At 37.6% G+C, this 14,910-nt stretch overlaps 3 protein-coding genes across 4 annotated transcripts; all 3 read right to left on the bottom strand.

Moving 5' to 3' along the window:
- Positions 1-26: 26 nt before the first annotated feature.
- LOC107793534 (uncharacterized) lies at positions 27-3,470 on the bottom strand. Its single transcript, XM_016615912.2, has 2 exons — positions 3,016-3,470; positions 27-1,044 (listed from the first exon to the last, which is right to left on the bottom strand). Exons 1-2 carry the CDS (start codon positions 3,307-3,309, stop codon positions 190-192), a joined length of 1,149 nt encoding a protein of 382 aa, XP_016471398.2. The 5' UTR covers positions 3,310-3,470; the 3' UTR covers positions 27-189.
- Positions 3,471-7,710: 4,240 nt separating this feature from the next.
- LOC107793535 (UDP-glucose 6-dehydrogenase 3) lies at positions 7,711-10,770 on the bottom strand. Of its 2 annotated transcripts, NM_001325565.1 has the most exon segments (4): positions 7,716-7,802; positions 7,805-8,000; positions 8,002-9,448; positions 10,535-10,606. In NM_001325565.1, coding segments are annotated over 3 exon segments (1,635 nt in total). In that variant the 5' UTR covers positions 9,433-9,448; positions 10,535-10,606; the 3' UTR covers positions 7,716-7,794.
- Positions 10,771-12,234: 1,464 nt separating this feature from the next.
- Positions 12,235-14,704, bottom strand: LOC142171895 (uncharacterized). Its single transcript, XM_075235612.1, has 5 exons — positions 14,487-14,704; positions 13,523-14,250; positions 13,270-13,425; positions 12,439-13,094; positions 12,235-12,396 (listed from the first exon to the last, which is right to left on the bottom strand). Exons 1-5 carry the CDS (start codon positions 14,702-14,704, stop codon positions 12,235-12,237), a joined length of 1,920 nt encoding a protein of 639 aa, XP_075091713.1.
- Positions 14,705-14,910: the final 206 nt, after the last annotated feature.

The raw sequence follows: 14,910 nt of genomic DNA, 5'->3' as shown, positions 1-14,910 counted from the left end.
TTTTATAAACCTGACACGATCCCTTGTGGTTTCAGGAAATCCATTGGCTTAAAGGCAAGGAATTATTGTCAAACATATTACACATGATGTCATTTACAGTGACTAGCTAGTTATAATATCCATAAGAAACCTGAACAAGGAAACATGAATGAACGCCATCTCCTCTAAATTTCCTTCAAAATTCCCATTCTAATTTACAGGAACTACTCCAGCTCCAGATGCTTGCTTTTTCATGTTAGCTATATGCTTTTTACCAGCGAGATGAACTTTGAAAACAGTCTCACTGTTGCAAACCACGTTACACACAAGACAAACACGGACCTCATTTGTGGCTGCTCCTTCTTCCAAGACTTTTCGTCTCTTGGTCTCCAAATTCTCCACCATCTCAGCTGCCTTCTTCGCTGCATCTTGCCCATTTCCTAAATTCACCTTGTCAGGCTTCTCTTGTGGTCCAATAAATGTGTTAACTGACACCTCAGAAGGAGCAAGAGAGGCAGCAGCAGGGGTAAACTTCTCTTGCTTTGACATGTTAGCAATGTGCTTTTTACCAGCGAGATGAATGCTGAAAACGGTCTCACTGTTGCAAACCACATTGCAAGCGAGACAAGTGCGAACCTCGTTTGTGGCTGCTCCTCCTTCCAAAACTTTTCGTCTTTTGGTCTCCAAATTCTCCACCAGTTCAACTGTCTTCTTCCCTGCATCTTGTCCGTTCACTGATTTCACTTTGCCAGGAGTCTCTTGCAGTCCAACAAATGGGTTAACTGACACCTCAGAAGCAACAAAAGGGGCGAAGGCAGGAGTTGCGACAACACTGCCTCCTCTTAATTTGTCCAAACTTCTTGTGTGTCTTTTCCCTAATTTATGTTGGTCAAGAACAGTTTTGCTGTTAAATTCAAGTTTGCAAACCTCACACCATACAGGCTGTATCTTACTTTTCTTGTGGCCACTTTTCCAAGACCCACTACTCTGAGGCTGGATAAAAATGTTGGAATTTACATTTGCAGGAGTCGATTTCTTTCCACCATTTAGAGACAATGCAGCCACCTGTAGATAAAGTACTCAAGTGACAATCTTTTAAATAATGAGAGTACTTATAGACATTTCTAGAATACTGAAACTATTTAAACATATATGATATAAGACGAAGCAAGAAAATAAAGGAGACAGAACGCTGTGGATGAGAAAAATATTTACAGCAGGAAATGAACGACCTTCAAGTGAGATGTCAATCCCATGAAAGATTATCATCTAAGACAACCATATGGATGAAACACTTGGTCAGTCATTTTATAAGATCATTGCAGAACAGAAACAGATGAGGTAGATGTAATTAACGGGATCCAGCCTTGGCCCTTGAATGATGACAGGTGCATCACTTATCATCAAACATCTAAATTTAAGAGCACTAGTAAGCATCTAACCATGAACAACCAAACTATTATTGATAATTTCTGAAAAAGAAAACAAACTAGCAAAGGATCAACACCATCATGGACTGCCTCAATCAGGAAAACCGACCTTAAATATGTCAATTGATCCAAGATAAAATACTTCTATTGCCTTTGACATTATGGTCAATGAACCTCGGTCTCGACATGTATAAATCTAATCAAATTCCACAGCAAGTTCCCCTTTCCTTGTTTTCCCCCTTTCTAATCTCTGTTTAGTTGTATATATATAGAGAGAGAGTATTGGATGTAACACAGATGGCACCACCTTGGCGGTAAGAAAAATTCCTTAATTTACCATTTGATTTACTGCATGTGACAGAAATAGTTTTGTAACACTCACGATAGAAGTTAAATGTTTGGTGCAAATCAAACAAATATAAGAGCTTAACCGAGACTTATGGATGATTTATGACTTACTTGGGATAAAAGTTATATAAACTGAGACAGTTTGGATAGTTTTAAAGTAGCCTTTGTATCATCCGCCCTTCACTGTTTCACTTTCTTATTTTTTACTTATCATCCGAAATATTTTCTTTAAACCTTCTCGAATTTCCACCAAAATCAACTCTACAAAATAGGGACGTTTCTTCATCACAATACCTCTACCACCAGTACTCTTCTATAGGAATTAGAAGGTAAAGGGAGAAAGGACATATTTGGTAATTATTGAAAGAAACCAAAACCTTATACTCCCTCCATAATTAGAAGGAAACATGAGAAAGGAGACAGATGGTAACTGCCGAAGGACACCAAAATCATATACTCCCTCCATTCCAATATTTTTTTTATAACAGAGAAATCCCGAGCACTAGAGGTAGATCCAAAATTTGAAGTTTATAGGTTCCTGCAATGACCTCAGGTTAATATGCAATAATAGTTGGGTTTACAGACAAATATTTATAGATTTCTGTTAATTTTTTAATGCATATACAAGGTATGGACAGAAGCTACCGAGTTTCCATGAACCCATGCATTATACTCTAGATCCGCCAATGTCGAGGGCTTGTGGTGCACAGTTCGAAACTCAGTAGAAATGGACTCATCCCTCTATCTTTCTCCACTCAAGACTTTCATCTGTGGTAGGATTCGAACCCATGACATGCGCCTAACCCACTCATCATGTATTGCGCTCTTACCAATTTATATAACATACTTCCCACAAGGCTTCCACCAAATGTTTAGTAGCATATTATTTTACACAACGTTAAACAATAGACTAAATTCAAATTATACTATATTAGCAGCGGCTCCCACCAAAACGGCAAAAACTATGAGATAATGTCCACCAAGACTTAGGAAGACTAGAGGAATTCACTTATGATGGCTATACCAGATTGGAACCTTTGTTCCCAAGGTTGTTACTCCAACCGGTCCATTTAACTATTTATATCTTAAAACTTTCGTATTTTGCCCCATCCATACAATACATGAAACAACTAATACAATACATAAATCAAATTAGCATATCATGTAAATGGAACTGAGGAATTAAAATTCAATCCCATGATATTCAAGGATGCCCAATTGATAAAAGATAACTAACAACAGTAGTACTATGACTGACCTCATTAAGCCTGAATTGTTCATTTGCTACCAAATTTTGATAATATACCGTCGTTGCTTCCACAGAGTTAGCAACATTGGCGTGGCCATAACCAAAGACCAAAACCTGTTGCTGGGATTCATGTCCTGAACTAAGTGTATATGAGCTAGGGTTAGGGTTTAGAGGCACAGATTGATGGGCAGGTAAGGAGGTAGATTGGAGAATGGAAGCATAAGGGTTCGTCAGTGATGGAGGGTTAGGGTATAAAGTTGGGTTTGGTTGTATTCCCGTCCATCCATTGTAATTGTAGTCCATTGTAACTTTGTATTCAGCTCCAGGTGATGAGAGGAACAGAGAACTTCATCAATGGCGTTCCCAGTGTCCGGGTAAAAGGATCGGGCTTCAGTTCTGGCTTCGCTTTGGGTTACGGTAAATAGGATCTTTACATAAATAGCCAGTCATATTCGTTATTTACTTTTTCTAGCCATATGTATAATTTATACATTGATTATTTCTAATTCTACACATATAATACATAAATTATGTATATATTATACCTTCACCGATTATTTTTAGTATAAACAGTTGGGTGGGCGGCTATTTGGATTAATTTTGGAGATATTTTCACACGTATCCACTTTTTGGGCTACAGTTTAAAATATAACCAATTTTTGCAAGAAATTAAAAATTAGCTACAACTTAAAGGAGCAACAGACCTGCTTCTTCTACTTCGCTTCTTTTGCGTTTGCTCTACTTCTTTTTCTTTGCACAGAAAAGAAATAGAGTGTGCACGTACATGATTATGGAATACTGCTTCTTGTGGCGAATACAAATTTGTATGCATAGAATTAGGGATGGCAATGGGGCGGGGCGGAGTGGGTTTGAACCTATGCGAAGCAGTGCGAGTTTGGGCTTGTGCGGATGCGTTTGAACCTATACGGAGCAGTGCGGGTTTGGGCTTGTGCGGGGCGGGACGGGTTGATTGTTTTTAAAAAAAAGAGTTCTTGCGGGTGGGGGCGGTTGCGGGTTGATGCGGGTCTTGGTATGGGTTTGGCCAAGCTAGAAACATATATTGATAATGCAATCACGCAATAGATTCTGGCTTGACAGAAGAGCTTTGATGTTTATAACAGTCTAGTGTTGTACCATATAATGTCAATATCATTTGCACGCTTATGCTTAGTATCAACTATTTTTTTGGTAATTATTAATATCAGCTTCTCGACTCCTACTCCTCCTACTTCTTCACTTGCAAATTTCTGCACATTACCATTTTAGTAGTTGTTACCTCTCAATTCTCATCATTGATATTGATTAATTTTGAGTATCTTAAATTCGTCATTTTGGTCATCGGTGGTTTTGATTTATGTATTTTATCAATACAACTTGAATTATGAATTATCTTTTGACAAAAAATAAATTTAATAAAATAATTTACAGTTGCGTCAATCTTAAATCCTTAATTGACTCTGACCAAAAAAAATCTTAATTGACATGGAAATTCCAATCAAAAGATCAAAAAGAAATAAAATTGACTAGAAGAAGAAAATATTTTGCGGGGCGGGTTAAAATTTTACTGGCTAAGACAAAACCAGCACCGCACCGCTTACCATCTCTACATAGAATTTTCTTCAATTCGAACGTCAAGAATTTTCCTTGAAGTTCATGCAATTTTCCTTAAAGTTCAAGCAATTTGTTCAAAATTGATAGTTCAAACTTGAGGAAATTTTTCTAACGTTTAATTTGCAAGGACAGAGTTCGAAAAACAGTCACATTTTTAAGTTGTGACTATTTCTAAATATTTTGCAACAACAATAATAATAACAAACCCAGTATAATCTCATGAGTTGGGTCTGGAGAAGGTAGTGTGTACGCAGACATTACCCCTACCTTATGAAAATAGAGAGGTTATTTTCGGAAGACCATCGGCTCAAGGAACAGTAATAAAATCAACAAACAATAGCAACAACAAGGTAATGAAAACGAATAGCACACACAACATGTACTAATAATGAATCAGGAATAAGCAAATATAACAATAGGACTAGTTTTACCGACAAGCCTATGATAGACTCGCGACTATCTGTCAACCCTCAACCCTAACACTCGTCCTCCATGCCTTCCTGTCGAGGGTCATGTTCTCGGTAAGCTGAAGCAGTGACATGTCCTGCTTAATCATGTCTACTCAGTACTTCTTAGGCCTACCCCTACCCTTCCTCAGACCCACCATGGACAACCTCTCACACCTCCTAACGGGGCAATTATGTCTCACCTTCTCACATGTCTGGACCATCTCAGCCTCGATTTTCGCAACTTGTCCTCCATAGAGGTTGTAAGAAAAATAGTAGATAATATTGACCAAGAATAGAATTAACTTATCGAATAAATACTGTGTCGTGGCAAGTCACTTCCTTGAAAGCGATTTCGGTCTGACTGGGTGCAAATCGTTAAGACCGGTCGCTCCCCAAGGTTCCACAGTACTTCCAAACACGTGCACTCGTGGCTGAAAGTTTGGAGTTTACAAAAATGAATTGCCCAGGAAAAATAGGAAGAAGAATAGTCTTTTGAGAGGATGAGAGAATAATGTTTTTGGTTGGTGTTTTAGTCACAAATGATGATGTTTATATAGGCAAATCATTTACGTTTTCTTCCATCAGAAAATTGTAAGAGGCCAAATGTGAGTTAATGTTATGTAACATTTATTTTGGTTTAATGACAAAATTGTCATAAAGACAGCAACTTCAAACCTTCTAAAAAGTTGTATCTTTTCACAGACGAAGTCACAAAAGTTAAGAAATTGTCATATGAATGAATGTGAACCATTTATGAAGTAGTAACTTCATTCTCCCACTCTGCATATACATAAAATCTAGAAATATTACAACAAATTAATGGTGGAGAGGTATGACAATTAACCACACATTAATTGTAGATTAGAAGTGTTCTTTGTTCTTTGCATTATCAAATTAGAGTAACGCCTAATGAGGAATAATACCAACATGGGTCACTCCCATCATATCCCTAATAACTTCATTCCTAATCTTGTCTTTCCATGTATGTCCACACATCCATCTCAACATCCTCATTTCAACTACTTTCATCTTCTGGACATGGGTCTTCTTGACAGGCCAACACTAAGACCCATACAATATAATCGGCCTAACCACTACTCTGTAAAATTTGCCTTTAAGCTTTGGTGGCACATTTTTACCAAACAAAACCCTGAATGCAAGCCTCCATTTCATCCACCTGGCACTAATACGGTGAGTAGCATAGTATTGGCGCGAAAATACGAATAAATAACAAATAAAACACTGAAGAAGCAATCTATAGCACAAACAAGCACAAATATCGGTTAATTCTATACAATAGCCCTAAAGTGACTACCTTTATAATTTGTCCAATAAATAGACAAAAAAGCCCAAATCTCACCCCACAACAAAAATCTGGGATTGGTGTAAATTTTACTCTCTCTTGCTTTGCCATGAAGACCCTTTAGCGCTAACAGAATGGCGGCAATTAGAGAAGGGAAATGGGTCAAATTTGTCCTTGAACTCTACGAAATGGTCCAGATACCTTCATTAATAATTGAGTTCAAAGTTAACCTTGTCGTAACCAAATGGGCTAGATTTGCTCTTATTACTAACGTCATAAGTTTTCCCCCTCGTTGACCAATCTTATAAGAATAAGTGGTTAAAAATTGCCATTTAACTATGCCATATGGTTTAGATTTGGTGTAGTTCTAGCGCCGGGAACACCTCAATATTTAGAACTTCCAATGACTAGGTCTCTATCTCCCTAGCTCAAATTAACCACCGTCAAGCCTTAAATCAACTCAAATTGAACTCAAATAAAGAACAATTGCACCAAAATTAATTTTTCATCTTTGCTGGAACTCCATCAGACACAATTCCATCACCACCCCCTTCTTAGTTCACCAGAAATGATTTTAGGCTCATCCCTCTCTTTGTGTGAGAACTCAGAGACTGGCCAGAGATCTAATGGAAAGAAGCTCTTTGTTTCCAACATCCTTTGTCTATAAAGAGCAAAGCTTTGAATCAGTGCATTTCCTGGAATTATGTCTGAAGCCATAATGGAGTGGCGCACACATCATTACCAAGATTTATGATGATATTCGCGGCCTTTTCTTGAATTGTGCTTCTCTCAATTTCCTGGAATTCTGCAACTACAATGACCAGCAACTTTCTGCCATGAACCCTTCTTTCTTTGCTGCTGAATCCATAATCTTCTTTTCATGATTCACAACTGACATTTTTCGTACAAAAAAGTTAATGATGTTATTATAATCCTTTCTATACAAAAGACAATCAACATGTATTTTTCATTCTCAGATACCTTTTAGTGCGATACCAATCTTCCAGTCAAGAAAGTTCAATGTTTCTTGCTCTATACTTAGTTTTTGTGTGACAAAGACGACAACATACCCCTCTTTTTGGACATAAGCAAGTTTCTATTATGAAACTTTTCTTGATGATAAATTTATTTTGGCTTATGTAAATATTCTGGGAAGTACGACAATATAATTCCAATAATTATATAGTTTCTGATCTCTCTACATCATTAACTATTCGAGAGTCTGGAGACATTTGTTAAGTGAATGTGAATTATTATATATTTATGCACATCAATCCGGCTCAGATGAAATATGTCACACGAGAGGGACACCAAATTCATACCCATTCCACGAAAAAAACATAGTCTGGTGCAAAACTTAATACCTTTATGAATCGAACAAGCAAATCCTCTGACAAGACAAGTGATAGAAATGATATCATCAAATCGAATACAAAGAAACATTGAACAGCGTACTGGCAGATCTGGTAGTGACAATGATGGTCCCTCAGCCTACATGGGATAAAACAAAACAGAAACTGAACGTGGTAAAAAAAGAATATAGTAAGAATCCCAGCTGACTGCCTCATATAACTAATATCTTTGATATCCGAACAAAGCCACTCGAGCCAAGTTATGCAATTAAGCGACAGCAGGCATGTCCTTGAGCCAGGCATCCAGCGGCTTACCAATTGAGTAGACTATAAACCCGATCTCTCTAAGCTTCTCCAAGTCCACAACGTTCCTACCATCAAAAATAAAAGCGGGTTTTTGCATGTTGTCATATATCTTCTGATAATCAAGAGTCTTAAATTCATCCCACTCTGTAAGGATGCAGACAGCATGGGCATCCTTTGTTGCTGTGTAGGCATCCCAAACAACGCTGACTTGTTTCACGGTTGTTGGACTCATTGGCTGAAGGTGAAGAGGATGATCCCAATCGAACTTGTTCATTGAGAGGTCTCTCTGAATTTGGTCCTCATTCACCTGAGGGTCATATATGCTCAACTTAGCCTTGTCCCCCAACAGTCCCTTGCAAACATCAATTGCAGGGGTCTCTCGAGTATCACCAGTATCCTTCTTGAAAGCAAAACCTAGAACGGCAACTTTTTTGCCTGATACTGTGTTGAACATGGAGGCAACCACGCGGTTGACAAAACGAGTTTTCTGATAGTCATTGATCTTGATAACCTGTTTCCAGTATTCAGCCACCTCTGGAAGACCATTGCACTCACAAATGTAAACCAGATTCAGAATATCCTTCTGGAAGCAAGAGCCACCAAAACCAACACTAGCGTTAAGGAACTTGGGACCAATCCTCGAGTCCTTTCCAACAGCATATGCCACCTGCGAGACATTTGCTCCAGTAGCCTCACAAAGAGCCGACATGGCATTCACAGAAGAGATTCTTTGTGCCAAAAATGCATTGGCAGCCAATTTTGAGAGCTCAGCAGACCACAAATTGGTGGTGAGGATGCGGTCTTCAGGGACCCATTGGGCATACACATCCTTCAATGCTTGGATAGCCTTCTGACCACCTGGAGTTTCCCGACCTCCGATCAGGACCCTGTCAGGTTTGAAAAGGTCTTCGATTGCGGTCCCTTCTGCAAGAAACTCAGGGTTTGAGAGGATCTGGAAGTTAATGCCCTTGCTGTTGTGGGTCAAAATCTTTTCGATTGCCTCGGCAGTTTTAACTGGAACAGTTGATTTCTCAACAACTATCTTGTCAGATTTTGAAACATCTGCTATCATGCGAGCAGCACTCTCCCAATAAGTTAAATCTGCAGCCTTGCCTGCACCAAGACCCCTTGTCTTGGTAGGAGTGTTCACTGAAACAAAAACGATATCAGCCTCCCGCACATGTTTCTCGACATCTGTGCTGAAGAAGAGGTTCCTGCCTCGGCATTCCTTGACTACATCCTCGAGGCCTGGCTCATAGATGGGGAGCTGGTCGCTGTTCCAGGCAGTGATGCGAGGCACAGAAATATCGACAACAGCCACTTCAATAGAAGGGCACTTGAGTGCTATGACAGCCATGGTGGGGCCCCCAACATATCCAGCACCTATACAGCAAATCTTCACCATTTTCCTTCGTTCCAAACTGCAATAGACAAAAGTTCATGACTTTGAGTACTTATGAGGCTGGACTTCTCACAACATAAAGGTAAGTCCATAATGTAAGGAGCAATATGAAGAAAACTGAAATGCATTTATAGAGGAACAAAATGGATCCAAATAGTGCGTGCACTTGCTAGATTGACTAATTGTGTTTATATATCTCCCTTCACTGACCCTATTCAGCAAACACTTGTCCTACAGTGACATCCACGATAAAAAATGATTGCATAAGAATAGTAACAGCTAAATACCAACCACAAGATCCACATTCTTAACATCTAAATGTAATACTACCTAAAGTTGGATTAGGCTTTCATGTATTTCAGTACTGCAAATTATTACAAAATTTAGTCAAAGAAAGAGTACCCACAGAATGACATTAACTAAAACGCTAGTTGATTTCCTCCATTCTGTCCAAGCGTTGATGGACCCTTGGACAAAGTTACCTGATACTTGTTACCAGTGGGAGGTAGCAGGTGGAACTAGTCGAGGTACGCCAAGTTGGCCCGGACAACACAGTACACATATTGTCACTTTCTATTCATTGATAAGATATGCACCAATGAACTCGGAATTGGGAGGGAACGTGCGAATTTCATTAATTCAACACAGAAAACAATGGCATTCCATAAGTACTTACATCACCTAATCATGATCTTGGCCGGATCTAAAACGAAAACAGTCAGATTTAGAGTCTACCTCTTGCTCTGAGCTAAAATTCAACTGACATTAGCAAAGATCAATTCTTATTACAAATCCACTAATGAATGATCGAAGCAGACTCTAGATCTCTACAGATACCGAGGATTATAGATCAAAATTAAGAAGACTGACAATTAAGCACTGTCATTATCCACACGAAAAAGAAAAAAAAAAGCTTTGTTTTCTCAACAGATTGTTAAGAATACACAAAATTCACACTTCTCGATCTACGTAATAAATAAAGAAATCTTTACGACAAACTGAATCAAGAACAAATCAATGAAGCATAAGTATCATTACACATGATATGTGACTAAGTAAATGGTATGAAGGGAAGAGGGAAAGAGAGAAGACATAAATATAATACCTGAACTATTACAAGAAGAGGGAGATGGATCTGCAAAAGAGGAGAGCAACTTTGATAATTAAGGAAGGAAAGAGTAACAACTAACATGTGAGCTAAGAAGGCGGGGGGACATCCTTAAATAGTCTGTTTCCCCGGATCTTAGATCTAACCCAACGGCTGTAGTAACAGAGGCTGACGAGTCTTTTTCAAGGCAAATTGAGTAACAATAATTACTAGTAGTACTAAATAAATCATGTGTGTATATATAAATATTTCGTACCTAATTAAATAGCAAGAGGTTAGGAAATCATAGGGCCCAAATTTTGTGACATTTCAGTTTGAACTTTCTACCATTTGACTATCCCTTTTGGAATATGACATTATACAAATATCATGATTTCTTAAACAACTAATACCACTCCAGGTTTAGGTTTAGTTTTTATACACAACTGATATAAATATTTGTTGCTCTATTAAATTATTTGAAAGTAATTTAAGAAAAAAATATAAATAATTTGTTATAACTGATTACATGATATTAATGGTATAAAAATATCTTACACTATGTATATAACTTATATCAATATTTCACGATTTAATCACTTATATAGAGTGTTCAATGACTCGCATACATATTTGTCAAACACAGCAATATATCAACTATCATAGCAAGGTAAATTGTTGGTATTATTTTGTGTAACTTAATATCATATCTACCTTTTCGGATAAGAGAATACTCCATTTTATGAAAATATATTATTTCTTTTTGAAAAATATAGTATATTTTTTTTTAGCAAGGTATATTCAGTCTCTATAAAATATTTACCTCCTTTACTCGCATTTCTGAGCGGTGAGTTGTACATATTGAAGATATGGATACAATGCGTTCTTTCACCTCTCAAATTTTATCAATAATTATTACATATTGTTTATTTGTAAGTGTACGTCCAATTAGTACATGTACATCCATATCAAATAATTCTGTAACATAAACAACGACAACTCCTACTATTGCGCTTCGACAAGTTAATTAAGGAGCGGAAGGGGAATTTGTCAAAAATACTCTTGCAGTATAGTTGGAAAATTAGAATTTGTATAAAAACTAGTATGAGAATGATTTTCCTTTTTTGACAAAAAACTGAAAGTGATTGAGCAGCAAGTGGAAATGGCAGATTCCCACGCGGTTTGACGCTTCACGCACCACCGCCAAAGTTGACACGTGGCATGTGTTTTTGCCTTCCGAATTCAACGACGCATCTTAGCAATTCTTCAATTCGTATATGTTACTAGTAATAGTACCGGCACGATACACGGATAATATTAAAAAATATTAATTAAATTAAATTGTGATCAGGCTTTTTTGGACATATTAGATCGTATTGATTTAATAAATTTTAACTGCAAACTTATTTTTTAATATAATATACCCAATAATAAAATTTATATTAAATTAAAGGGACTTATATAGTGGTTGAATAACTTTTTTTTTTTGGTAACAACTATGAAATTACCATTGATAACAAATAAGCAACAAATTAGCAACACCTAAAGAGCACTCAATTCCACTGCCAATGTTTGCACGGAGAGTTAGTCTTACAATATCATCTAGTTACACCTAAGTACAAAGTAAAGTGCGCAGAAAATCTCTATTTCTTCTCGTTTTCCTAGATATCCTAAGCATGCCTATCCTCTCTTTAATCTCTTTTTTAATTTGTGCTAACTCAATCTCTGTTTGTACATTTACTCCCTCGAACATCTTTCAATTTCTGGCCTTTCAAGTATGATACACAACATTCCCCCAGATTGCCACTATCATTTCCTTCTTCAGACTTGTCCATTGTTGCCCCGTTATTCTTTTCAAAGTTTTGTTGAACCTCACCAAACTGTATATGGATACCAGCCCATTGTATGAGTGGTTATCTTACTGTTGTTGTCCAATTACACTCTCCAAATATGTGCTGGGATATCTCTGGGATTTGATCATCACATAGGCAACATTGCATATCCTCCACTTGAATTTGTAGCTTGAGCAGTCGATCTTTTGTAAACAATCTCTGTTGGTTAGCTAGCCATAGTATAAATCTATGCATTGGCATTACCATTCTACTCCATATCAGTTCAGCTGTATTTAATCTACTCTTTGGTTCAAGTAGTGCAATATAACTATTAGTGATTGAGTATTCCCCTCCTTCTGTAAGAATGTATTTCCCCTGATGATACCATGCATGCATTACCTCCTTCATACCATTTAGTTTTCTCCAATACCAGCTACTGCCTTGAGGTGCTTGATGTGACCATATATTAGTTTTCCCTTTCATATAAATTTCATGTACCCATTTTACCCAAAGGGAATCTTCATTTTTCACAAGCTGCCATAACAATTTGCCCACTGAAGCAGTGTTCCAGTTTCTGCATCTTTTAACGTTTAAGCCTCCTACTTTTTTAGGAAGACAAATCTTATCCCAAGCAACTAATGAAATCTTCATCTTGCCTTCTGTGAATCTCCATAAATACTCTCTGCATATCTTGTCCACTTCTTTTACGATACTCTGTGGTAAGATGAAAATTCCCCCCCCAAAAGCTATGTATGGAGAACAATACTGCATTCACAATTTGCAGTCTCCCTGCATATGAAAGTTGCCTTGAATATGAGAACTTTATCCTGTATGTTATCTTTTCAACCAACTGTCGGCAGTCTTGTTTGCTCCACTTCTTAGGAGACAAAGGCAAGCCTAAGTATCTGATAGGGAATGTACCTTCAGAGAACCCAGACATTTCTAGTATTTGTTCCTTCACATGGCTATCAATACCAGCCAGGAATATACTAGACTTCTCCATATTTGCTATCAGACCTGAAGCATTACTGAAGTGAGCTAATACTTTTATTACTCTAGAGATTGAACCTTGATCAGCTTTACAGAAGATCATCAGATCGTCAGCAAAGATCAAATGAGTTAACTTCAATTATTTGCACATTGGATGGAATCTGAAATCCGACAAGAAACTCACACATTTGAGCAATCTGGATAGATACTCCATTACCAGAACAAACAATAGAGGAGATATAGGGCCGCCCCTGCCTCAAACCTCTTTTTCCTTCAAAGTATCCATGATTTTCACCATTTACATTAACTGGGGACTTTGGTGAAGTGACATACATCATTACTAGCTGGATGAATTTGATAGGAAATCCAAATCCCTTGAGTACTTCTTCTAGAAATTCCCAGTTCACCATATCATATGCTTTCCTGAGGTTTATCTTCATGAGGCATCTAGGTGTGGTCCTCCTATTATAATGTCTCAATATGTCATGACAAATGAGCACATTATGCATCATAGATATCCCCTGAATAAAGGTTGATTGGTTGTCAGCTACAATATGTGTAATTACGTGCTTCAGTCTGCTATATATCAGTTTGGATATACACTTGTAGATAACATTACAACAAGAAATAGGTCTAAATTGATTAGCATATTCAAGTGCATCCACTTTTGGAATCAATGCAATGATGGTCGAGTTAATCTGTCTCAGTAATTTGCCATTTTGAAAGAAGTCCAGCACAACCTCACTAATATCCTGCCCAATGACTGGCCAAGAAGCTTTGAAGAAACCACTCCTATATCCATCTGGACCCGGGCTCTTGTTGCAATCAATTTGGAAGATTGCTTCTTTTACATCCTTTCTAGCAAATGGTTTCAGTAGGTCAACTTGTTGTTCCACATTGAGTATAGGCCCTCTATTTAGCATACTCATGAATGCATGTATTCTGGAACTAGTTGTGTGACCCAATAAGCCTTCATAGTACTCTACAAACAACTTTGCTATAGTATTTGGATTGTGCTCTCATTCTCCCTGTTCTTCAATTAGGTCACTGTCTGCTTGAGTGTCCTGTGCTTAATCACTGAGTGAAAGTAACTTGTGTTGTCATCACCAAGTTGAATCCATGTTGCCTTACTTTTTTGTTACAAGTACATCTCAGCTAGGTAGGATGAATTTCTTAACTTTTGATATAGTGCCTTTTCTCTGAGTTGAAGTTCAGAGTCCATAGGATTAACTTGTAGTAATTGTTGTACCTGCTGCAGTGCCATCCTATCTTCTTTGGCTTCATCCTCAATAGTATTGAAATGGTTTGTATTGAGAATCCTCAAGTTCTTCTTCAGTAGTTTTAAGTTCTTCACAATCTGAAACATTTTACAACCCTCGATTGGAATATTCCATCCTTGTTGGACCAGCTCCATAAAGTGAGGGTGCTTGGTCCAAATATTACAAAATTTAAATGCTTTCCTGGTTCGTTGTCTCCCCTCTACCAAACTAATCTTCTAAGGACAGTGGTCACTTATCCCTTCTGGCAAGATTTTGGCCTCACAGTTAGGCATTGAGTCAAGCCATTCACTAT

The sequence above is a fragment of the Nicotiana tabacum genome, chromosome 17 (genome assembly GCF_000715075.1).
Source record: "Nicotiana tabacum cultivar K326 chromosome 17, ASM71507v2, whole genome shotgun sequence".
Classification (NCBI taxonomy): Eukaryota; Viridiplantae; Streptophyta; class Magnoliopsida; order Solanales; family Solanaceae; genus Nicotiana; species Nicotiana tabacum.
The sequence above is the reverse complement of the archived record's forward strand: the minus strand, read 5'-3'. Positions and strand labels throughout refer to the sequence as shown.